Raw genomic sequence first — 27,588 nt, forward strand, 5'->3', positions numbered from 1 at the left:
GAAAAAAACGGACTCTGTTGTTGTCCTTGCTTGCTCTCACCTTTGGAACCCTACAACTAGCATTTTAGCACGTTAGCACCTTCTGTGTGAGTTTCCCCGTATGATACAGAGAATCTCGTACTTTTGGTCCCTGGAGAGAAACACATGTTGAACTAATTTAAGGGGACACTATGGGGATATGCATGACTTCCACATGGACAGGCATGACTGTCTCTGAATCTCTTTAAGGAAGGGTGAGGAGTTATAGAGGCTTAGATTGTAATCTGATCCCTGGGTTAAAAAGACATTCCCTACCAGTAACTATGTGGGGCCCAGGTGTCAACTAGTGACAGCAGGTAGTTGTTGGAGATGTCTCTCGTCAAACTGTCCCTGTAAACCAATTACAGTGTATCTGGCTTATAACTTTAAAGTGCTGGAACATGTTTAAAACAGGACCAGAAAGAAATAACTCATAAATAACTTCTACCAGATCATAACAAACCGTATGTTTTGGATGATTTACCTAATGTTGATAATAGAATAGCCCTATGTTCTGTAGAGACATTCAAATGGTGAACCGTTATCTTTCCTGAGAAGGATTGAAACACACCCACCCAGACTGCACCAAAACATAGATGGCAGACGTGATTAGCCATCACACACAGTACACTTACACGCGCTTGAACACGCACACAGAAGCTGTACTCATGTTTACCATCAAAGAGCACCTTTTATCATATCACCTTGTCCAGTTGTGAATTGGGAAGAGGAAAATAACACGGTGTGGGAGGGGAGGAGGAATGAAGCTGGTGCTGCTAAAATACACAACAGGAATGTAAACAAAGGGGTGCCGCACAAGATACGGTGTTCCCGTTTTACAGATACGGAGTGAGGGTCTACAGATGTAGGATCTTAATTTGAGCCAGTTTGCTACAGTAGGAAAATAATCCTGCAGCAACAATAATTATTATGTAAATTATTATGTGGATTATAATTGATGTACATTTTTGTAGGGGTTGATACATTTTTCCTAACGGAAAATCTCATTTCAAAGTGGACATTTTAAGCTTTAGAAGCCTTTTAAAATCTCAAATACACTACAAGTTTAAAATGTCCTGTCCATTGCAGGAAAGTTATCCAGCAAGAGGGCGATCAAATTAAGATCCTACACCTGTATGATCAACTCTTGTTCCCCTGATTGCAGTGTGTGTGTGTGTGTGTGTGTGTGTGTGTGTGTGTGTGTGTGTGTGTGTGTGTGTGTGTGTGTGTGTGTGTGTGTGTGTGTGTGTGTGTAGGGCGGCACACAATTGGCCCAGCATCATCCGGGTTTGACCGGGGTAGGCCGTTATTGTAAATAAGAATTTGTTCTTAACTGACTTGCCTAGTTAAATCAAGGTTAAATAAAAAAATATATATATAATAATTAAAAATATAAATATCCAGCCCCAAAGTTCCATAATGGGACATTTTTAAACAGACAGTCATCAAACAACATTCCTTAACACACAGTACAAAGCATTGCTCTGCCAAAATCCTCATCCAAATGTTTTAGGGGCAGAGTAAAATGGTGGACCTGGAATTTTAAAGTGCTCTTAAATCACAATTAGAGGCATGCAGCGCAAATAATAATAATGCTCTACATTCTACAGGATCTCAGTATACAGTCTATGTGGTTATAGGACATTATGTGAGACATTTTCACACACACACACACACACTCTCTCTGACACTCAAAACTCACACACACACCCCTTCATCACTCGCTCTCGCTCTCGCTCTAAAACTCAACTCTACTATTCATCTGTTTCCCTGGCTCGCTCGGTGATACAGTATTTTGTTGCATGGAGACATCTATCATGGCGTGTCCGATGTGGACTGCAGACTCCACTGCAGCAAAGCTTAGCTAACAGACAGAATGTGAAAATAAATATGCTTCTACTACAAAACTGACAAAAGTCTCTCTCTGGTTCCCTGCCAATGGATGCTATAGGTACTGTATTCCCACACAAAACAAGCTTCATCCCGATGTTCTAGTGAGATGGTCCATATTGGTTTACGTTTCTCTTGGCCATACATTGCAAGGAATTCCTGATATGTTGAGGCAAGCGGGGAGGAATTCTGTCCAGGACTGGACTAATAATGGGAAGAAGCAAGAGGAGGAGAGATACTTGGAGACTGATGAACACGGGTGCGCCACACTCAAACACAAACACACACACACACAAAGAATGATAGAACCCCTAGTCTACATTACCTCTGGGATGTCTTTAAGAGCAAACACTGCTCATTTCCCACGAGCTCCAAACTCACTGATGAATACTGATGAATACACTGATGAAGTTTTCTCCCTATGCTGTTGCTCTTTCCCCCCCAATTTGAGGCAAATTGGATGCAATTGCATCTGCTATAAGAGCCAAAAATTCCCAAACTGCTGTTAGTTTCTCACGGTTGAGACGGAGTGACTGTGGTTATTATTGGTCAGGGTCTAGAGTGTCGGATGCTGCGTGGACACGTACATTTCTCATACACACACACACACACACACACACACACACACACACACACACACACACACACACACACACACACACACACACACACACACACACACACACACACACACACACACAAAGATCCCTCAGTGAAGGGGAAGCAAAAGCCATTGTATGTCCTGTGAACAAGCTCTGAACAGTTTGACAACACGGGACCACCCAAAGCATGCTACATGGACAATAACACGATGGTACTAATAAACTAACTACTGTCTACCACATGGAAGTGCATGTAGTGAACTGAAAGGTGATCCTCTATTGCACAGTGCACACACTCCTGTTCCCTTCTTATTCTGTCTCATTATTCTCATTATGTCTGTCTGTCTGTCACACACACAGACACACACACACACACATCTGAGAGCACTTAAAACTTGCTGTTTCTTTACACAGAACAAGCAAACACAGTGTGCCACTGCCAGGGGTTAATATTCCATTCACCGCTGGAGTTGCACAACCTAGACCGGAGACTACCTAGCTCAAATTCCAGACATAACTACCGGGTAAACAAGAGCTCTCCTCACAAACGAGAGGAGCGTGGGACCAGCCTGTTCTTCTTACCTGATACACAGCCGTAGCCATCCTCTCTCACTGTCTCTCTCTCTCCCTCTCTTTCACTCGGTCCTTCTTTTGCTGTTTCCACGTTTAGTGCGGCATCGTCCTTTCTTTCAGTGTGCAGAGAGGCAGAGAATGGCTTGCTTTGTCGGCATGCACACTAGATGGGGTAATCCAAAGACTGCCTACCGAGGCTGGAGAGATCGTGGAGGTGTGTGTGAGAGAGAGAGAGGTATGTATTTTTCTGGCTTCACAAGGCTCCACGCTAATAGCTCTGGCTTTTCGTTCCTCTTCCCCCTTGCCAGAAAAATGAGCATAAAAATGTCTCAAGTCTCTTTATACGGTCAAGTACCACGATGAGGGCCAAATAGTGAGCCCTAACACCCAAGATCTGGAACAGCGCACTGCAGCACTCAGCACCAACAAATTGGGAAAGTCTGGCTGCGGGCTATTGCTAATCCCCCCTTTCTCTCTCTCCACTCTCTCTCTTTCTCTCCTTGCTCTCCTCCCTCTCACTTAGTCACTCCTTCCTCCTTTACTCTCAATCTGAGCACATGCTCGCAAGCAAGGAGAGAGGGGAAAAAAATACCAGAAGTATATCTAGCTAAATTTCCCAAGGAGTGCAGGGGTTGGACTTGAGCTTGACACAAGACAAAAGCCCCCTCTTTTTCTCCCTCTCGTTGTTATCAGGTTACAGGTTAAATATGAGTTGACAAGCTCATGTCTTGCCTCTCTCTCGCTCTTTCACACACACATTCACAGACACAGTCACAAACACACACACACACACACACACACACACACACACACACACACACACACACACACACACACACACACACACACACACACACACACACACACACACACACACACACACACACACACACAAACTGAGAAGCTTCAGAAAAGCTCCAATATCCCCTGAAACAATAGTTTAGTCCTTGAGGGTCTTACAAATGACTAAAATAGAGACTGTGCAGTAATAATAATGGACCTACATTCATACAGATGTTGTTTACTGTATCCAGCTCGCTAATAATCACCTAAATGAAAGATAGACCATCAGGGAGCATAGAAAATTCAAAAAATTATCGGATAGAGGATTATTTTGGGAAAATTGTGACGCAGAGGAAATGTTACACATTTTCACAGACCTCATTGAAAATCGAATGCGACCTCTAGGCAAAATGAGTTTGTCCCCCCTGGTTTAGTCCTTTGTGTTCGAGTGATCTATTGATACTATGATTCAGTTTCATATGGAAACAACCAAAGACTTTCAGCTACTAAACATCGTGATTTACATTTAATATAGTGCTTTTTCATGAAATCTAGTCAAAAATCTAAATCAAATTAGTGACAATTATCTACAGATTAAGGTAGCATTGAATACAAAGAAACTTTAAAGCACCCCCCCACCCTCCCAGAGGAAAATGACGCCACTATTTCACCGTCATTTCCTGTCCTAGAGAGGAAATCCACGTTAAGGTTTCACCTCAGACGAATGACGAAGACTACTTATTCAGAAATTGGGTGTGGTAATTTCCACAAGGAAATTACGGCACTGACAGTAGTCAACGTAGCTAGCTAGCATGCTAACCTTATCTTGCTAGCTAGATAGCTATCTTGCTAATCTTATCTAGCTAGCTAATGTTATCTGTTGCTGCTGGGTTTTGACTTTGTCATCTATTGTTATCTCCAAAGTGTTGGCATCTTCTGTACATTGCAGATGCGAATCCGCCATAGAAATAGTTTGAAATAATAAAATGAATCTCCGGTAATATGGATAACTATTCAAAGATAGCTGATATGCTTTTTTCTACATTGTAATGGACCAGGTGCAACCTTCGGTAGGTAAGCTGTTGGTAGGTTTCGGCCACGGTACAGCAAAGCCAAGCCAACCCAACCCATGCAGGATTAAATGAGAGGTAACAATGATCATGATCATGCACACCGCAAATGACACGTAACTATAACATACACCAATCAAAGCAGTGGAGCATGTAGTGAAGCAAAACTTTAGTGGTCAAAACCATTTATCTTGGGGCGACAGTGGGGAGCGGGATCGCAAAATTAAATCATATCACGCAATTATACCATTTATAAAATGGTCAGATATATATTCTTAACAAAAAATAAGTGAAAATTGACTGATTATCCAATGGGACTATGATAATTTTATGATAAAAAAGCACCCCCTATTTTAATTTGCTCCATGTCTCAGGCAACCAAGTGGACACAAGGCTGTTTGGATCATGTCAGTCGCAAAGAGGAATAACTTTGCTGCTGTTCTAATTAATAAACAATATTCAAAAAGCTTTGTTGCAGATGCATTATAACAACTAAATAACATGAATGAAAAGACAAATACTAGCAAGAGCAGTGTGCAGGTTCCTTTTTTCATGATTAATAAACAATGCCATGCAGGTGGATGGTAACACTCAAATTAAACTCTGAAATGAAACAAATGGAGGCTGAAAATAATTAGGAAATCATATCACAGGACAAGACACCGCATTCACACGGAACTGCACAAAGTGCACACTTCAGATTTGTCACTTCAAGACCAAATATATCATACTTGACAAAAATTATAACTATTGACTTAAATTGTTGAGCAACATCATGGGTAAGCTCTGGCCATCGTCTTTCAGCTCGAAAAAGTGGATTTCTACTGGTGTGGGCTTTTAAGCCTTCAGGCTAAATAAATAATAAGCATAGTATAGGCAAAGAACCACAATGTCCAAAGCGGTGAGTCTACACATAACAGTAATATGTTAAACATCCTTATGTTGTAGTAGCTGTCATATCCTCTGACAATAACAATGACATCATATTTCCATAACCTCAAGAGTATATTTGACAACTACAACAAACAGTAGTCGACTTTCAACAAGTACGCTACCACTTATGCTTATATGGCAGACATTTTGGAACACACAATTACACTATGTTCCGCATGGAAAGATTGACCATCTTCTTTGAAGTTGGGTCGGAATAATTACATGGCAGCACTTTCAAAGTAACACCTAGGCTAGGAGTTCGTCCCTGCAGTTGTGTTCACCAGATGCCTGTTCTGTGTGTGTTGTTTAATCCACAATTAATGACAAGGAGTAGGAAGGAAGGAAGGGTGGGTTGATGGGTGGGTGAGTGGGTGGAGGGAGGACACAATGCTTGTTGTATTAGCAACAAAACAACATGGTGGTTTACGTCAGCTAGCTAGCAAATACCATCATGTACAGTAAAGAAAATGAACGGACGACACTCAATGGGTCTGGGAACTTCCCTGGTTTTTAAGGAGTGTGAATGTGTGTGAAGGCTATTCATAGGTGTGTTCAGTATCTTGGTGAGGTATGTGCAGTGTGTGTGAGAATATGCCTGAGTTAAGTGCTAATATGTTATGGGTCTGGCATATTTCCTGTGTCCTGGTTTTTATTAGCTGTATTATCCCCTTGTAGCTGCCTGTAATCAGCGCTGACACTGCCAGGACTCACCGTCAGGGAGGGAGGTGCCTGATGGGAGAGGTACAGTACAGTACCGCATCAGGGAAGAAAATACCAGTGTGCTTGTGGTGTGAAGGTATGAGCAAACAGACGCCTGCCGGAGCAAAATGGAATAAAGATGTGCATCCCACAGCTTTGCATTCCGGGAATGCCAGCGAGAGGAAACATATAGAAACAGAATGACTAGACCAGACTAAACAGATTATTTTTATATTAGGAAACTAAGACCATAGAACATGTTGCTACACATCACCAGAACATCTTGCTACACATCACCAGAACACGTTGCTACACATCACCAGAACACGTTGCTACACATCACCAGAACACGTTGCTACACATCACCAGAACACGTTGCTACACATCACCAGAACATCTTGCTACACATCACCAGAACATCTTGCTACACATCACCAGAACATGTTGCTACATATCACACATCTTGCTACACATCACCAGAACATCTTGCTACACATCACCAGAACATCTTGCTACACATCACCAGAACACGTTGCTACACATCACCAGAACATATTGGTACACATCACCAGAACATCTTGCTACACATCTCCAGAACATCTTGCTACTCATCACCAGAACATCTTGCTACACATCACCAGAACATCTTGGTACACATCACCAGAACACGTTGCTACACATCACCAGAACATCTTGGTACACATCACCAGAACATGTTGCTACACATCACCAGAACATGTTGCTACACATCACCAGAACATCTTGCTACACATCACCAGGACATCTTGCTACACATCACCAGAACATCTTGCTACACATCACCAGGACATCTTGCTACACATCACCAGAACATGTTGGTACACATCACCAGAACACGTTGCTATACATCACCAGAACATCTTGCTACTCATCACCAGAACACGTTGGTACACATCACCAGAACATGTTGCTACACATCACCAGGACATGTTGCTACACATCACCAGAACATCTTGCTACACATCACCAGAACATCTTGCTACTCATCACCAGAACATCTTGCTACACATCACCAGACCTTTTTTTGACACTATCATAACAATAATGTGATGTTTGTGGATTGAACTGATTGGGTGAAAGATAATAGAATACAATTGAATATATTGTTTTTCATTGTCAAATGGAAATGTGTCTATTTGCTGTCTTTTATTGACGACGTGTGTTTGTCTTTGTCTTATCCCGTGTCGTATCCCATGTAAATAGCAGTTATTTTTGTATGTATCTTATTCTCACTTTCTATCTACGAACTAAATACACTTTCCTACAACCCGCCTCACCCAATGTGGTACGGATCTGCTATTGTATTCCTTATAACTGGAATCTCCATCAGAAGCTAGCCAGCTAACTAGCTACTAGTCTTTGTTAGCCACGGCTAGCAGTCTTCACCTTTAGCTCGGTCACCAGCCAGCCTTAGCTCGGACAATACCTGCCAGTCTGCACAGCGCAATATCCACCCAGAGCATATCGGACTGCTTCTCTCTACCACATCACCGGATTCCTGCCGCTCCGGATCATTACACCGGATCATCTCACCTAGCTAGCTGCAAACAAGTGGCTACTGTTAGCTAACACCTCTGTCCCGCACCAGTTAGCCTTGAGCTAGCCTTGAGCTGGCCCATATACCAGCTAATTCTAGGGCTACAAATCCTCTTTTGCCAATTGGCCTGGACCATTTATTGTCGACACGGAACCCCGCAGATCCATCACGACTGAACTGCCGACGTGATCGCCCGATGTGGTCTCAACAGGCTATTCTGTTACGATGTCACCGAAGAACGATCTGCTAGCCCCGGCCCGCTAGCTTTCTGAACGCTGTGTGTGACTACCGAACGGCACCCATACTCACCTATTGCTGCTCTTTTGACCCTATGATCACTCGGCTACACAGCTGATGCCCCCTGGACTGTTTCAATAACACGGTACCTCATTTTGTTTACCTGTCGACCCCAGCCTCGAACTCAGGTCCTGTATGTACGTAACTGACCCGCTCTGCCCTTTCATTGCCATTTACCCGTTGTTGTCTTAGCTCTCCTGATCAACACCTGTGATTGCTTTATGCCTCTCTCTAATGTCAATATGCCTTGTCTACTGCTGTCTTGGCTAGTTCTTAATGTTTTATTTCACTGTAGAGCCCTCAGTCCCACTCAACTTGCCTTAGATAGCTATTTTGTCCCATCCCACACATGTGGAGACCTCACCTGGCTTAACTAGTGTCTCCAGAGATGAAACCTCTCTCATCGTGACTCAACGCCTAGGTTAACCTCCACTGTACTCATATCCTACGATACCCTTGTCTGTACATTGTGCCCAGAACCGACACAGCGTTCACGCCCATAAATCTGCTTGTTTGATTCTCTGTTCCCAATGCACTAGAAGACCAGTTCTTATAGCCTTTAGCCGTACCCTCATCCTACTCCTCCTCTGTTCCTCTGGGGATGTAGAGGATAACCCATGCCCTGTAGACACCAGTTCCACTTTTATTCCCCAGGCGCTATCATTTGTTGACTTCTGTAACCGTAACAGCCTTGGTTTCATGCATGTTAACATCAGAAGCCTCCTCCCTAAGTTTGTTTTATTCACTGCTTTTGCACACTTCGCCAACCCTGATGTCCTAGCTGTGTCTCAATCCTGGCTTAGGAAGGCCACCAAAATTTCTGACATTTCCATCCCCAACTACAACATTTCCTGCCAAGATAGAACTGCCAAAGGGGGCGGAGTTGCAATCTACTGCAGAGATAGTCTGCAGAGTCCTGTCATGCTATCCAGGTCTGTGCCCAAACAGTTTGAGCGTCTACTTTTAAAAATCTTTTTAAAAACCTTTCCAGAAACAAGTCTCTAACTGTTGCCGCTTTTTATAGACCCCCCTCAGCCCCCGGCTGGGCACTGGACACCATACGTGAATTAATTGCCACCCATTTATCTTCAGAGTTTGTACTGTTAGGTGACCTAACCTGGGATATGCTTACCACCCCAGCTGTCCTACAATTTAAGGTACATGCCCTCAATCTCACACAAATTATCAAGGACCCTACCAGGTACAATCCTAAATCCGTAAACACAAGCACCCTCATAGATATCATCCTGACCAACCTGCTCTCTAAATGCACCTCTGCTGTCTTCAACCAGGATCTCAGCGATCAGCGAGCCTTTATAATTGACCTGGCCCGGGTATCATGGAAGGATATTGACCTCATTCCGTCAGTAGAGGATGCCTGCTTATTCTTTAAATGTGCTTTCCTCACCATCTTAAATAAGCATGCCCCGTTCAAAAAATGTAGAACTAAGAACAGCCCTTGGTTCACTCCAGACTTGATTGCCCTTGACCAGCACAAAAACATCCTGTGGCGTACTGCATTAGCATCCAATAGCCCCTGCGATATGCACATTTTCAGGGAAATTAGGAACCAATTGTCACGTTCCTGACCGGTTTTCTGTTATTTTGTATGTGTTTGACGGTCAGCGCGTGAGTTTGGGTGGGTAGTCTATGTTATGTGTTTCTATGTTTGTTTAAGGGTGACCTGATATGGCTCTCAATTAGAGGCAGGTGGTTTTCATTTCCTCTGATTGAGAGTCATATTAAGGTAGGTGTTTTCACATTGTTTGTTGTGGGTGGTTGTCTCCTGTGTCAGTGTCTGTTACGCCACACGGGACTGTTTCGGTTTCGGTTTGTTTGTTTGTTCGGTTTTTGTGTAGTCTGTTTTTCCTGTTCGTGCGTTCTTCGTTACATGTAAGTTCTTACGTTCAGGTCAGTCTACATCGTTTGTTGTTTTTGTGTCTATGTCAGTGTGTAGTGGTCAGTGTCAGCACCATTTTGTGTATATAGCTTCATGGTCGTCAGTTTTGTTATTTTTGTTAGTTCGTTTATAGTTGTTCGTTTCTTGTTTGTTTCTCTCTTCTTTAAATAAAGAAGATGTATTTTTCACACGCTGCGCCTTGGTCCAATCTCTCACAGCAAGACGATCGTGACACCAATATACACAGGCGGTTAGGAAAGCAAAGGCTAGCTTTTTCAAACAGAAATGTGCAACCTGTAGCACAAACTCCAAAAAGTTCTGGGACACTGTCAATTCCATGGAGAATAAGAGCACCTCCTCCCAGCTGCCCACTGCACTGAGGCTAGGAAACATTGTCACCACCGATAAATCGACGATATTCGAGAATTCCAATTAGCATTTTTCTACGGCTGGCCATGCTTTCCACCTGGCTACCCCTACCGCGCCCAAACGCTCTGCACCCCCCACAGCAACTTTCCCAAGCCTCCCCCACTTCTCCTTTACCCAAATCCAGATAGCTAATGTTCTGAAAGAGCTGCAAAATTTGGACCCATACAAATCAGCTGGGCTAGACAATCTGGACCCTCTCTTTCTAAAAATATCCGCTGCAATTGTTGCAAGCCCTATTACTAGGCTGTTCAACCTCTCTTTCGTATCGTCTGAGATCCCTAAAGACTGGAATGCTGCCGAGGTCATCCCCAGCTCCAAAGGGGGAGACACTCTAGACCCAAACTGTTACAGACCTATATCACCCTACCCTGCCTCTCTAAAGTCTTCGAAAGCCAAGTTCTCAAACAGATCACCGATGATTTCGATTCCGACCGTACCTTCTCCGCTATGCAATATGGTTTCCGAGCTGGTCATGGGTGCACCTCAGCCACGCTCAAGGTCCTAAATGATATCATAACCGCCATCGATAAAATACAGTACTGTGCAGTCGTCTTCATCGACCTGGCCAAGGCTTTCGACTCTGTCAATCACCGCATTCTTATCGGCAGACTCAATAGCCTTGGTTTCTCAAATGACTGCCTCGCCTGGCTCAGATTGAGTTCAGTGTGTCAAACCAGAGGGCCTGTTGTCTGGACCTCTGGCAGTCTCTATGGGGGTGCACAGGTTAAATTCTCGGGCCAACTCGTTTCTCTGTATATATCAATGATGTCGCTCTTGCTGCTGGTGATTCTCTGATCCACCTCTACGCAGACGACACCATTCTGTATACTTCTGGCCCTTCTTTGGACACTGTTAACAAAACTCCAGATGAGCTTCAATGCCATACAACTCTCCTTTCGTGGCCTCCAACTGCTCTTAAATGCAAATAAAACTAAATACATGCTCTTCAACCGATCGCTGCCTGCACCCGCCCGCCCGTCTAGCATCACTACTCTGGACGGTTCTGACTTAGAATATGTGGACAACTACAAATACCTAGGTGTCTGGTTAGACTGTAAACTCTCCTTCCAGACTCACATTAAGCATCTCCAATCCAAAATTAAATCTAGAATTGGCTTCCCATCTCGCAACAAAGCATCCTTTACTTACGATGCTAAACATACCCTCGTAAAACTGACTATCCTACCGATCCTCGACTTCGGCGATGTCATTTACAAAATAGCCTCCAACACTCTACTCAGCAAATTGGATGTAGTCTATCACAGTGCCATCAATTTTGTCACCAAAGCCCCATATACTACCCACCACTGCGACCTGTATGCTCTCGTTGGCTGGCCCTCGCTTCACATCTATAAGTCTTTGCTAGGTAAAGCCCCGCCTTATCTCAGCTCACTGGTCACCATAGCAGCACCCACCCGTAGCATGAGATCCAGCAGGTATATTTCACTGGTCATCACCAAAGCCAACTCCTGCTTTGGCCGCCTTTCCTTCCAGTTCTCTGCTGCCAATGACTGGAACAAATTGCAAAAATCAATGAAGCTGGAGACTTATATCCCCCTCACCAACTGTGTAACTCTGTGTTGTTTGTGTCACACTGCTTTGCTTTATCTTGGCCAGGTCGCAGTTGTAAATGAGAACTTGTTCTCAACTGGCCTACCTGGTTAAATAAAGGTGAGATAAATAAAACAATTAAAAATACAGTATACAGGTGAGGGCACTAAAATGTTAGGTCACATTGGCAGAGCAATTGCCGCAATGCTTGTGCAACACAGAGCTCTATGATCTACCAGTGGCGGATCAGCTGTAGTTAGCTGACCGGCATGCCTGACCGCTCAGAACATAATGGCAGACAGAGTGATGGAGAGAGTTTCTGGGCGAGGACACAGGACACAGCTGTCTCTGTTCTAGGGCAGAGTCTCCTGAGGCTGACTCAGGGCTTCTCAACATCAACACCAGTCCCCCCGTGGAACATCAGAACAACGCACAGGCAACGCTAGCGTGTCACAGCAAGTGAATGTCAACACCAGGGCTACATTGTACATTATTCAGGCCTGGTTGAATGAATTGTCGCAGGATGGTTGCGTAAGTGAGAGGGGATCAGATATAACTCATCTTTATTCAGGCTTTGATTGGTATACACATTCAGTATTCAATCAGCATCAATCGGTATCAATTCATGGTCAGGTTATCCCATCTTTCATCATACTTCTGTCTCTGTCTTTCTTTTTCTTCTCTCTTCTTCTCTCTCCCCCATTCATACTCTTACTCACTTGGCCTCTTTGCATTCTTTCCAGAGACTCTTGATTACTCCATCTTGCCAAAGGTTGGGCGTTTCTGTTTGTCTTCTCTCCTGTATCTATGCACGTGGCGCATTCACTTAGAAAAGACGCAGCCATGCGCTACAACTCAGCACCGGAAAAGACAGAGGAGAGGAGTGAGGAGAACAACTCAACATATGTATTTCTTCTTGGCGTACAGTTGACTTGAAAGGACACACGTTCTATGTGCAATCATTCTCCACATGTGTTACAAGGCCCTGCCAGCACTGTAGGCAGTGAAAGTTATTTGAACCCTAACACAGTGAGACGTCCACTAGCACAGTGGTTCTGATTCCATTACTAGGGATCTGCCAGGTGGTGCACATTTTTGTTCTAACCCAGCACTAATACACCTGATTAAAATTTAACCTACAGTTGAGTCTTCAAAACAACAGGCGGTCAGATATCAAATACAACCTTAATACCCATTAAAGCATCTCTTCATAACTCAATAAGAATCACCAAACCCTGTCCATATGACTGATCCCATGGCCAATGTGTTGCTGTGTTCTTTTGTTTCCTTTGGAATGAACAGGACATCACTGGGCAGGGGCAAGAATGACGCCCAATCCCATGACTTATAATTAAATTATTTTTAAGACTGTACCAGATTGTTGATTTGATATAAAGACTGATAACGCCTGATGTAGATGGCTGGTCACTTGAACAGATCTCTCAACTTGCTGATCTTGTGGCAAAGACCAAATGCATTCACAAAATATTTACCCTTCTCCTCTCTGCTCTTCCCCTTCACCGGCTCGCAGTGCCGCCCATATCCCACATGGATAGCAACTTCCACACCCATTTCCTGGGTATCAGGTTTTCTCTGCGGGAGATTACCACCCATCACCACCCCCCCACTCCCACCTCCATCCCTTTCTTCACTCCATCCCAAGTGAGTGCAGTCTCAATCATACAAAAGGAAGGAAGTTCTCAGAGCTGTTCCTCGAAGGATTCCACCAACAGCTTTTGGACTTGAAGGCATGGGCTCACACTCGAAGCGAGATGGGGGTCGACCCAGTTGAGATGTTGGACTGTTTGTCTTTCAACTCACTGTTACCTAAGAGGAATGAAGACTTATTACAATGGTACATCATATCTATCCGATGATATGGTCTTTGTCTGAGTGGAGAGTACAGATGTAGGATCTGCATTTGATCTCCCTGATGCATGAGAACTTTCCTGCAATCCAAAACTTTTTAAACCTGTAGTGTGTTTTAGGTTTAAAACAGCTTATGAAAAATGTATCAACCCCAACAAAAATGTCCATTAATTATAATCCACATACTAATAATTGCTGCAGGATTATTTTCCTTCTGTAGCAAACTGGTTCAAATGAAGATCCTAGTTCTGTACAGTATTGTCTGCAGTGTGAATAAACACACCCTGAGATGAGGAAAAAGGCCCTGCTTCTAAAACCATTGTTTTCATGTGTTACCGACTAACATAGATCATTTTGATTTGATCTGATTTTTGGGTGTTAAACGGTCAAAGAACACAAGTAGAGAGAGTGGCATGGGTGTGGGGCTGGGGTTTGAAAATGGGAATGAGATGATGGGATGTGTGAGACTTGGTTCCAAAGCTGTTTCATAGGACTTCTTGGGTTTGGGTGACTAGCACTGAGGAATAAAGAAGAAACTATGTTTTTTTAACTGAACTTGGAAACTGAAATGGGGGCAGAAGCAGAGAACTAGGGTGGGTTCGAAAAGAGGAATGAGAAGCAGAACATCCTCTGGCACATTTCCTCTTACGCATTTCTCTTTGCCATTCTAAGCAGAAAATCCCTCATGCCCATTCTTCTTCCATGCCAAACTCTTACTCTGGCCAAAATCTAAGATAATGAAAAAGCTTCCATCGTCCTCTGCAACAACGACACAGCTTTCCAATTACCCTCTGCACGATAAATCAGCCTCCAATGGCAAAGTATCGTATCTGAGGTAAAGTCACTGGAACAGGAGAGGAGCAAGCACATGCCAAATGATCTTGACAGCTGCTGGTGCGGGAGGTAAGTAAGGTTAAGCAAGACGGAACAAGAGATTAAGGAAGGACAAGACAGACTCTGCTGGGGTTGTGTTCCAAAAACTTACCTCAGAGAGGATGAGATACACATCTCTCTCCAACTAAATACTGGTGGGGCCTGAATCTAAATGTACTGTACGTATGTACAGTATATATTTTAGGACACCCTCAGCCTCACCCTACTAAAATATACACTGCACTAATTCACTTGAAGGAGCTCCTACTAATTTGGGGTGTTTTCTTACTCAACATTTTTCGATATCAACTGAAAACACAGGGGCTATCTAGATTTATACATGTACCTAGCTTTGTCAGCAGTGGAAGTTAGCTAGCAGTGAAGTTGAGACAGCTAGACACAGACATATAAATCAGACTTCTGTTCCCTTCAGGTGAGTAGAAAGCTGGGCCAGCTAAAGCAACCAAACCACCATACCAAAGACGTGTCCCTGAGCTTACGTGTATAAACAGGTGCCTGGATGTGTCAAAAAGGTAGAGACAGTAAATAAAGAGAAATAACGAACAGTCATTGTTCTCACGCCAATTAGTGTTTTTTAATAAATTACCACCAAAACAGAGAAAAATGCTGAATAGACCATTATGCTATTATAAATCCCCTTCTGAATCATGAAATTGGAAAAGATTCAGGGACAGTCTTCATGTTTTTTTCTCTTCCCTTTGACTCACAATGGAAAAAGCATGTGGACAGCACATGGCAACTGCCAATGTTTGGGCCAAACCAACTGGGTTTCAGTCATTGATGTACTGTATGTTCAACTCTGGGCCACACCTAGCCATGACAAAGGTTCCATGTCATCATGAGACTACACCTAGATCTAAGACTACAAGGATTACACACAAGATGACTCCAGTTGCTATTATTCTGGGCTAAAGACGGGCTATTGCGTATTCTGGCAAAGCATTGTCTTCTGTGCCCAGTGTCCACAACTGAACATTGAATGCTGAAGTTGGCCAATGGTAGTTCCAGTAGCAAGAGGAGGGGAGTGTTATTGACTATAACAACACAAAAAGCTTGATACATGGTGGGAGCATTCGGCTAACACCACAGTCATCCAAGCTACCACTACATTTAGCTAAACAAGACGGCTGAACTGCAGCTCGTCCAGTGGCAAAAACAATAAACAACATGGCCATAACTCTCTCATTATCAGCGGGTAATATAATTAAACTAGCTCTCATGCCTGGACCTATCTGGCCAAGGGAAACGGAGCGAGGAGTAGCAAAAACAGCCTTCCAAAAGTGCCCAAAATGGCTGTCCAGTCCAAACAAAAACATGCTTTTCTTTTGAGGTTAAAAAAACAGAGATGGATGGTGAGGGAATTGTAGGGGAGGCAGGGGAAAATGAAAACATACTTCATCACTGTGGAAGGAAGAAAGAAATAATAGGTAGGAGTTAAGTAGGTAGGAGGTAGGTTGGTAACCTAGCCTAACAGGTAGCCTAGCAGTTAAGAGCGTTGGGCCAGTAACTAAAAGGTTGCTCGTTCAAATCCCAAAGACGATAATCTGGCGATGTGCCCTTGAGCAAGGCACGTAACCCTAATTGCTCCTGTAAGTCGCTATGGATGAGAGCGTCTGCTGAAATGTAGGAGGGGTGATTAGTTAGTGTGTATTTGTGTTCTCGCACTCTGCTTTCTCAGTCCTGCCTACTCATTTCCTTCCAAAAACACACTTTATGCCAGTAGCTGTATCTCTGGCCTGGTTGGTGCTCCTTTCAATCCCAGACTAACTCCTATGAAAGTCTCCAATGTTCACTGGAAATTGGCTCAACTTCAAATAATGCAACAAGTAATTTAATTGCCAGAGCATTTTGGCAAGGACTATAGTCAACTGACAACATGTTTGGTGAAAGAAAAAATGGAGTGGCAGAATCAGACTTGAATCATGAATGTTTGTTCAGAGAACAATTATTTTGCCATGGCTTATGTACAGTATGCAGACTGCTACTACACAGAGCTCCATTTAGATTTTTTCTCAGGCTTTTTAAAGTCCTCTTTTCTTGCACATGGGCCATCTTGTAAAATCAAACTGACAATCGAAAACATTTACAGAGGAAGGATTTAGCCAGGCAGTGACTGATTCCACAAACAGTAATTAAGTCTGACGACTCTGGCTGGATGTAAGCCCCTTTGAGTTTCTAATCTACACACATTTCTCTGGCACGTCCGATAGCGGTTCACTCTAACATTTTTTGGCTCCCGCCAATGGCCGCCTAATGCTTTTTATGAACCTCCTGTCTGGGTATGGACGGAGTAATACCCTCAACCCTACTCAACCCCACCCAGCGAAAAAAAAGAAAACTTCCCACAAAATGTTTTCATCTGCTTCCCATTTGGTTGTGTGATAACGTTATTACGACCTTGTAGAAACGTTTGGGGAGTCGATAATTGTTCGTTGGATACACACTCTCGCCAGAGCCTAATGAATAATTGTGCTTTCCCTCTTAACCCCATCCACCTATATTTACGATGCACTGGAGACGTACACTTCATTTTTCTCGCCTTTGGAATTAACATCAGGTCCAACCCACAGACTAGCCCCCGAGACTTGGCTGAAACTGGCTTTAGCTGAGTCCAAGGCAGTACCACTGAACCGTTACTGAACAGCTATATTTATTACAGAAGATACAATTACTGATGGTGACACCTCCGACAGCTAGAATCTGGGTTGCGGAGTTAACACACATAAAGCTGAAATAAAAATATTAAATAAGCAAGATAGATAGCGACCAAAATAGACACTCTAAAGCTGGTAGTACACCAATCTAGTCTGCCATCAAAACCCACCAACCAATGAAGGTCCCTACACCCATAAACCCTAGTATAGAGACTTTTGTTGATCACTCCACCTCAGTGCACCACAGCTCAAAAGGTACCATTGACTTCATAGCAGACACCGTCAGTACTCCGCCTTGCCACTCCATCTACAGTCTGTGGGAAGGGACTGTATTATGTCTGATTAAGAGCTATGTAGAGGCCCTAGGTTTTACCTTTCTGATCTGTTCTCACAGCGGTGGAGTGGGAGAGTCCCACATAGACTGGCTCTTCCTTTCTGTGACGGGACTGAGATTCCATCTATACTGAGCAGGCCCAAAGACCCCCAGAATAGTGTTAACAAGGAGAACATGGAGGTGTGGCGTAAAGGGTAGTGGAAAGGTTAATTTGTCACTGGTATTTTGCTAGTCAATGACATGACAGCACAGAGCAAACAGCACCTGTACACAGATATGACTTTGCTTCTCCATCTACTTGGCACCAGACAGCAAAATATACACAAACATCGAAGTGACACCTCACGTTGGTTTGGATAAAGCTCTGTTTCCCATGGGTAACAGTGGAATGACAATCCTCTCCCACAAGTCCTCATCCCACAAATCTCCATCTGCTGTTTCTGCTGCCTCTATTAATCTTTCCACTCTCTCCCTTTCCCTATCTCCAAATGCTCCCGACACACTCACTCACACACTTTAAATGTACATGCTCTTCCTCTCTCTCTCACAGAAACAGAAAACACACACCCAGACACACACACAGTCACACACCCAGACACACACCCAGACACACACCCAGACACACACCCAGACACACACCCAGACACACACCCAGACACACACCCAGACACACACCCAGACACACACACAGTCACCGAAACATACTGTTGTTACACTCCGTCTGACCATTTGTTTTTAGTAGCGGAGGTTATGCAAGGAGTACGTGTAAGTCTTATCTAAATATGGATGTGGAGATTTATCCCTGTAGCGAGTCAGTGTGGAAACTGTCTCCGCATGAGTGATTTATTACCACCACTTGGATTCCAAAAGTACAAGATCACATTTGAATCAAAACGGAGCATGGGGGGCAATGGGACTATCTTAACCTCACTTCTTTGGTTGGAAATTATTAATTAATAATTAACTCATGTCCTCAGGCCATGCTAGCTTGATTGACTGCTGATAGCGATCAAGCTAGCCTTTATCAACTATCCTTTATTACATTAAAACCTTTTCATGTCAAGGCTAAAAGTGAATTGCAAGCTGCCAAGGATAATTGCAGAGGGAACATTTCTATGATTAGAGAAAAGGAAGGTTTGTCCATTTTTTTCCATGTTTGCTGATTGGGAGTATTTTGAATCGTACTCTCATCACAATTTAATGAAGAAAGAGCATCTGCGTTCCGGACCCGTCTTCACAAATCAACCTTGGCTTCACAGAATTCCCAAACACATTTCTTCCTAGCAAAGAACTCCAACAACAACACCAACAAGAGAGAACACTATTTCATCTTTTGTTATTTCAGGCTTTATACAGTATGCCCCCCCAACTCATTTTATTGGTTTCAATCTTATTACTAACGTCAGATTAGTCGTGGGGTCATGAATGTGATGTGAAAACAGGACGTGTGTGTATTTGTTGCGGGGAGTGTTGATTGAAATACAGTTTGTTGTCATTTTAAGAACCATCAGACCGTGGAGATAAGAGGTCACATGGGCTGGTCATTACTTACTGCTTCAGAACTTTCCCTCAAAACAATGGGCGGCTATTTATTTACTTATGTATTTAATCATTTATCTGAGTTGGTCAAAACTGTATGCTAGACACCCTTGGTAGAGCATGTGTGGAGTAGGCATTGTGGTGCTCGTGTGAATTTTCTTTCTTTTTCGACTTCAGACAAACATAGTTTTTTTGTTTTTTTTTACATTGAATTAGACAATCATCCACCAGATGCATTGCGCTTTAGCTTATGCTAATTTGTCTTCACCACTCCTATACGACTGACTGGTAAACCATTGGCACCCTTTGCCCCCCTTGCCAGGCCGCTTTGCACCCCTGGTATTTCCTGTCAGTCCGAGCTGGAGTAGGGTAGTGGGTAGAGCTGGCAGCTCCGGACCATTTCAGTAATGGCTGCCAGATGAAGGGCGGTGATGTATGGTCTGGGTGTGTATGTGTGTGTGTGTGCGCATTGAGGAGGGTGGGTGCTATAAGTCTAATGTCTCCACACCAAGCCCTCCCTCCCTGCCTTTCTCTTTCCTCCACTCCGTCCCATCTTCTTCTATGTGCCCTGCTTCAAAAACAAGTCCATCATGTAACAAGCCAGTAGACAATGCAGCGAGGGGTTCATTTTTAGAAGGGGGTGATCTCGAACATGCAAGGGTTCAGCCAAATCAAACACATACTGGGACAGCTTGCAGTTGTTTTCAGATTCCTCCGCTGTTCGGAGTGCAGGAGCACTGTTCCAGGCGAGGCCCCATCCGCCTCATCAACAGAACATTTCCTTCTAATAAGCTCTGCTTGGCTTTGGTGGAGAGAGAGAGAGTAGAGCTCACCAGAGCACTAAGCGCCAACGGAGGATAAAAGTCTTCGTACAGTTACACTTGGAATGTTCTGTCACAATGCCTACATAAGGCTGTCGTGCGATGTGATGGCATAAGTCGGAATGACAGTTTATGACAACCTATAGTACATCTAAAAGCCGTAGCTGTCTAACAAGACTGCATTCCTATTGTGTTGACGCAACATAAGAGTGTTGAAATGTCTATGTGTGCATTGCCTGGAAGATGAGAAAAGCTGTTGCTCTTACCTTTATTTCACATTTCTTGTGGCAAGTCAGCCGGCACACTAGAAGACCGGAAAAAAACAGAAGTTCAGTTAGTTTACATTTCCTAGAAATTTGAAATGACATTTAAACATTGCTCAGCGTAATGAAACGTGACATTGAGTAAATTAAAAGAGAGTATTGGAACGCTAGGGCCTCGTCCAAGTTCCTCAACACGTTTACTCTATGTTCAGTCAAATATTATTGGCTGTTAAAGACTGATGCTGCCCAGTACTGGGGTCTGAGGTTTGGTGCTCTTGGGCTTTTGACATTGTATCAGAGACATGGGTCATACACTGTGGATGGGGTCTTGGGTGTCTTGGGTCTGCACATCATTCCACCTTACTCAGCTTTGAGTAGTTGATATAAGAGAGAACCCCAAGAGCAGAAAGACTGGAAGGGTTCTTTTGGAGTGTAAAACCAATTTATGACTATGAGTTTAAGAGTTAAATCCCGGGAAAAGGAATTGGAAGAGGTAATGAAAATAGGCATGCAAGTACAAGTGCAAATGAAAGTCGACAAAATGGTGAGGGAGTGGGAAGATGAGTTACATCCAAATTGGATACCCGAAAGACAGTATGTTAGGCGGGAGTTGGACCATTCAGGATCTCACAACAGTGGCCTGCTAGCCATTGAAGTTTAAAAACATTATCTTATGTGCTGTTTCTCGCTCTCTCTTTCTCTCCCTCATTCCCTCCCTCCTTCCCTCTCTGTGATCCCCTGCTATTTCTATAAATGGGGGGTCAACAGGGGAAAGCACCTGGCCCAGCAGGTCATACATTTTCAGCCACAGATGATCCCGTCAAAGGTTTGAAAATCAAAAGGCCGTTCAGGGGGCTCAAGCGGACGCTTTCCAACTCAACTATGAAAAGTCTATGCTTTCTCTGGAACCCCACCACACCTTATGTAATATGTGATTCTTCCTGAATCTCGCCGCAAGCCACATTTTTATATGTGAGTGTAATATTTACTATGATTAGCCCTTACAGGGGTAGTTCGGGATTTTGGCAATGAGACCCTTTTCCTACTTCCCCAAAGTCAAATGAATTTGTGGATACCATTTGTATGTTTCTGCGTGTCGTTTGAAGGAAGTTTCTAACTAGAGTTAGCGCAATGACTGGGAGTCTGTGGGAACAGCTAGCATGCAGACTTCCAGTCATTGCACTAACCCTTGTTGGCATTGGCTCGCGAAACTATCCCTAACTTCCTTCATACTAACTTCCTTCAAAATGGTATCCACTAGTTCATCTGACTCTGGGGAACTAGATAAAGGGCCTCATTGCCAAAATCCCGAACTATTCCTTTAAGTCATTGATTTGAAGATTAAAGACGGCCCCTCCCCTCATTGTGTGAAATGGGGTTCCTATCAAGTTGGAAGCAGAGGAGAGGGAGGGGGTCTTCACGGGATGTTTTTGTTAGCATGTGGCCTCCTGTGCTAACCTTGGAGTTGGATTATGGTAGATGTGCAGGGCCTGGAGAGAGTTGTGCAGGCCCTGAGAAATTAGTATTACTAGTCTAATTTGGAGTATGTGCAGGGCCTGGGGGTCTGAGAGCTGAGATGCTTGTCTGGGATTGGTTCTAACTACAGGGGGAGAATCATCCAAGCTGGAAAGAGATGCACCATACTCCAAATTACACTAACCATACTAATTTTAGACCATATTATCCCATACCAGTGGGTTGTGTGTGTACAATATATGACTCACAGGATTACAATTATCATCAGTGCTCAGGACTGGGGCATTCACTTTATCTTACTTCAAAAAAAATACTACGAGATAATGTTTATCCTCACAAGTAAATCTGAATGAAAATAAATAGCCCAACCATCTAATTAGTTCATAGAATTTTGTTTATATTTAGGCACGTCAGACTACATTTGCACATGAGGGGGTAACATTTGAGAGCCACTTTAAGTCTTTAATTAAAGGCCTTATTGGGAGGAGTGTGGCAGAGTGAAAACCAACACCATGATGCTCCAACCCAGAGGAGACGCTGGTTCCCAGGGTCCAGCACAATGGACTTGTTTTATCCAGTCAAAGAGCATGGCACTGTTTAAATACTAAAAGTAATTCACCTTTACGCGTCGGTAAGATCAGTCAAAGAGCATGGCACTGTTTAAATACTAAAAGTAATTCACCTTTACGCGTCGGTAAGATCAGTCAAAGAGCATGGCACTGTTTAAATACTAAAAGTAATTCACCTTACGCGTCGGTAAGAACAACTCCATTTAAATGTGACTATATTCTTGATATAGCGCGCGGCCTCTTGTGCCTTATTGCTGAAGTATAGCACACAAGAGATTGAGCAAAAGCTCAACTCATGTACTATCAAAAAGAGAAAACACTACATTATATTTGTCTCTGGAATACCACCAATCTATGCTCCTCCCACCTCATCACACGGTGCAGATACACTGACCAGCTCTGTTCCCAGCACGTGATCCCTGAGTAAGCATACTCCCCTGGGGAAGAGTGAAAGACAGAGAGGGGAGGACTTCCATATTGGGTGTGAAGGTGGCCAGCTCAGAAGGGCCCGGTGAGGCTTTTGCCTTGTTAGGAAGTTACAGCGCTGCAGTGTAAACAGGGGAGAATTAAAGAAACAAGGGAAACGAAGGAGAGGGTTAAGAAGGGATGAAGATGAGGGATAGAGTTGTGGGTAGAGAAGAGAGGCGGGAGAGGAGGCCCGAGTAGAGGAGATACATTGAGATATGATGGGCTAGAAAAGGAGAGGAGGCAGTGGAGAAGACAAAGGAAAGATGGATTAGAAGAGGACACAGAGACGGAGGTCCAAAACCAGGGAGGTGAAAGAAAAGAGTGACTAGCAAAGAAAGAAGGGGAGAAAGTAAAAGAAAATGCGAGAATACGCAAGAAAATAAAGAAAGAGGGGAAGAGGATGGATATAGGATAGCTGTTAGCAAGCAATGGGAGTTGGGTGTTGGTCCACATGGAAGTGATGATGAGGAGCATTGAGGGGCTGGTTCCTATCTGACTCATGGCTTGAGGAATGCTCTTTAGGAGGGAGGGAGGGAATGGGGCTAGGGCTATTTCCTCACCCGGGTCCTTTGTAATGGGTCAGGTCTCCCAAAGGTAAGCTAAGCCCGGCTATATATATATATATATATATATATATATATATATATATAGAGAGAGAGAGAGAGAGAGAGAGAGAGAGAGGAGAGGGAGGAGAGAGAGAGAGAGAGAGAGAGAGAGAGAGAGAGAGGAGAGAGAGAGAGAGAGAGAGAGAGAGAGAGAGAGAGAGGAGAGAGAGAGAGAGAGAGAGGAGAGAGAGAGAGAGGGGAGAGAGAGAGAGAGAGGAGAGGAGAGAGAGAGAGAGAGAGAGAGAGAGAGAGAGAGAGCACAATCAAGAGAGCAGGGCTGGGCTATTTCCTCTCTCATACACACACACAGACCCTATAGGGCACATACAATACACACACACAGTCCTTTTCTCACACTTATAGTACTTATACACAAATGAACTAAATACACACACACCATGTACCATGTACTGTCCTGCCCCCTATAGTAGACTGTTACAGACACTAGACACACAAATATACACACCCACATATGTACATGTAAACACCCTGCTATGCCCATTACTGTACACTATGACAGACACTGAAACACACTCACATGCATGTACTTAAATACACGCACACACACACACTTTGCACAAGATTACTTTGACCTTTAAAACTTAGGCACAAAATATGTGCTTAGCATACCACAGCTGCACAAGTTTCCGAACCACCATCCCTCACCGGGGCAGCAGCGTATCTACCAGAGTAAATGTTTACCTCCTGCTGTTTGTGCTGTTGACATGCCGAGTAACCATACAAACAAACCAGCCACACGCACTGCTGCACTGTTAGCAGTTTTTGTAATTTTATCCGTAATTTACTGTATTACTGATAGTATGATACCGTATAAACTGAATACAGTAGACTATTGTAGAATCCACAGTAAAATACAGTACATTTGTGTTACAGCACACTGTAAGACCTTTCTGTAATTTCACAGCAAAATGGGTTTTACAGTATTAATGATGATGCATTGTGGGAAAATCGTGTGGGCAGGGAAATAGTCTCTGGCTCATTAACATATTTTAAGGTGTTTGTTGTACCCATGAGTGAGAATGCTGTAACCCCACCGAATACAGTAATATACTGTATCTGTGGAATTCTATAAATCCTTTGAACACTAGTGGGTGCATGTTATTGTTGTGTCACACTCATTAACATACTTTGAGACTTGTCTCACAAGAGGCTATATGTGTTGCACTCGTTAGTGAGAGTGCTCTACCAATTGAAGGGATACGTGGTAGTAATTCCCCAACAATTACATTTATACTGTATAGGAAACAGATCAGTGGCAGCCAGTCTCTAACCTTTAATGGTTGAGTGGCTAGCCATGTCCTTTTGACATGTTTTGCCCTGTAGTCACTTTCAGTTTAGAAGCTTTGTTAAGGCATTAAGTGCAAGTAAAAAAAAAAAAAATATCCGTTGGTATGCTGTAATGTATAATTTAATATTCACTATTAGCAATTTCTGATTTTATGATCAAAAAAATTCAACAATAATGTATCGTATCACTGTTTGTGGTATATATTCACTGCAGCATACTGTAAATGATGGTGCATTGTGGAAAAATATTGTAGGAGGAGAAAGAATCGCTGTCTCATTAACCTATTTAAAGGCTTGCCGTATTTGTTGCACCTGTTAGTGAGAGTACTGTACCAATTTAAAGGGATACTTTAGGATTATGGCCTTTTATCTACTTCCCCAGAGTCAGATAAACTTGTAGATACCAGTTTTATGTCACTGTGTCCAGTATGAAGGAAGTTAGAGGTAGTTTCGCATAGTATTTGGAAACCAAGGCTTTCTGAAGGCTTCGACACATTTACCAAATTATGCCAGAAAACGGTTCATTACTCAGAGCTTCATTATCTGTTCACAATGGATAAATCGCAACTGCTTCCATCAAAATTCTTTGGCGCTGCAGTGAATCAATCGTCAGCTTTATTAATCTATAATCAGTTGGAATACCAAGATTACTTTAAAGGTCGAAGCAATCTTGTGCAATGTGTGTGTGTATTTAATACTTTACTAGTTTTCTTTTTTTTATGGAATCTATGGCATTATTTAGGATGCTTAAGACAGAAGCTTATACTATATGAAATAAAATAAATTATTTGAACAGTACTGTAAGGGGTGCGTACTGGCGGCAGAGAAGTCAGGCGCAGGAGAGCGAAAACTGTGTTACAGCGGCGTATTTTAAGAATAAAATCCCCGTAAACAGAATAAACAATACAATAGGTACAAAACCCTTTGCACACCAGCATAACGTGCACAAGCACTTACAAATAAACAATTCTGGACAAGGACATGGGGGGAAACAGAGGGTTAAATACACAACTGTCACACCCTGGCCTTAGTATTATTGGTTTTCTTTATTATTTTAGTTAGGTCAGGGTGTGACATGGGGAATGTTTATGTTTTGTTGGTGTTGGGTGTTTATATGGTAAAGGGGTTATGGGTTGTTGTATAGTATATGGGTTTGTGTGGAGTACAGGTGTCTAGTGTTTTCTATGTATGTTTAGTTGTCTAGGAGAGTCTATGGTGGCCTGAATGAGTTCCCAATTAGAGACAGCTGATTTCGGTTGTCTCTGATTGGGAGCCTTATTTAGGGTAGCCATAGGCTCTCATTGGTGGTGGGTAATTGTCTATGTAAGAACGTTAGTAGCCTGTATGTTTGTGCACAACGTTTGTAGCTTCACGATCGTTTATTGTTTTGTTTGGTGTGTAAGTGTTTTTTGTTTCGTTTTGCCTTCGTCATAAATAAACGAGATGGCGTATTTTCCAAATGCTGCGTTTTGGTCCGTAAATCCTCCACACGATCGTGACAGAATTACCCACCATAGGACCAAGCGGCATGACCAGCGGCAACAGGAGCAATACAAGGATTTATGGACATGGGAGGAAATTTTAGACCGGGAGGTACCAGGAGAATATAACCGCCCCAAAGCTGAGCTGGAAGCAGCGAAAGCAGAGAGGCGGCGATATGAGGAGCTAGCTCGGAGGCAGGAAAAGGAACCTACAAAGGATCTGGGTTACACTACGTGGGAGGAGATCGACAGGTGGGCGATCAACCCAGGGAGAGTGCCGGAGCCAGCCTGGGATTCTCTGGCGCAGTGCGAGGAGGGATACCGGCGAATGGAGGCAGCACGACGAAGCGGTAGGAAGCCTGTGGGAAAACCCAAAAAATTTCTTTGGGGGGGGGCTTAAAGGGAGAGTGGCGAAGTCAGGTAGGAAACCTGCGCCTACTCCCTGTAATTACCGTGGAGAGCGAGAGTACGGGCAGACACCGTGTTACGCAGTAGAGCGCACGGTGTCTCCTGTACGTGTGCATAGCCCGGTGCGGGTTATTCCACTTCCCCGCACTGGCAGGGCTAGATTGAGTATTGAGCCGGATGTCATGAAGCCGGCCCTACATATCTGGCCACCAGTGCGTCTCCTCGGGCCGGTTTACATGGCACCAGCCTTACGCATGGTGTCCCCGGTTCGCCTACATAGCCCGGTGCGGGTTATTCCACCTCCCCGCACTGGTCGGGCAACGGGGAGCATTCAACCAGGTAAGGTTGGTCAGGCTCAATGCTCAAGGGAGCCAATACGCCTGCACGGTCCGGTATTTCCGGCGCCACGCACTAAGCCTTTTGTGCGTCTCCAGAGTCCTGTGCATCCTGTTGCTGCTCCCCGCATTAGCCCTGAGATGCGTGTCCCCAGTCCGGTACCACCAGTTCCGGCCCCACGCACTAGGCCTAATGTGCGTCCCCAGGGTCCAGTATGCCCTGTTCCTGCTCCCCGCACTAGC

The 27,588-nt window shown here is 43.8% G+C and overlaps 1 protein-coding gene across 10 annotated transcripts in view; it reads right to left on the reverse strand.

Moving 5' to 3' along the window:
- The window catches only part of tns1b (tensin 1b), a 268,646-nt gene that overhangs the window by 125,456 nt on the left and 115,602 nt on the right, over positions 1–27,588 (reverse strand). For 8 of the 10 annotated variants that reach the window (XM_055870385.1, XM_055870386.1, XM_055870384.1 and 5 more), the window contains exon 3: positions 20,699–20,736. In XM_055870385.1, coding sequence (XP_055726360.1) covers positions 20,699–20,736 — 38 coding nt within the window. Of the gene's footprint in view, positions 1–3,092; positions 3,693–20,698; positions 20,737–27,588 lie in introns of those variants that run through there. The other 2 variants (XM_055870390.1, XM_055870388.1) reach the window with 1 other exon arrangement.

Source organism: Salvelinus fontinalis, chromosome 19 (genome assembly GCF_029448725.1).
Source record: "Salvelinus fontinalis isolate EN_2023a chromosome 19, ASM2944872v1, whole genome shotgun sequence".
Classification (NCBI taxonomy): domain Eukaryota; kingdom Metazoa; phylum Chordata; class Actinopteri; order Salmoniformes; family Salmonidae; genus Salvelinus; species Salvelinus fontinalis.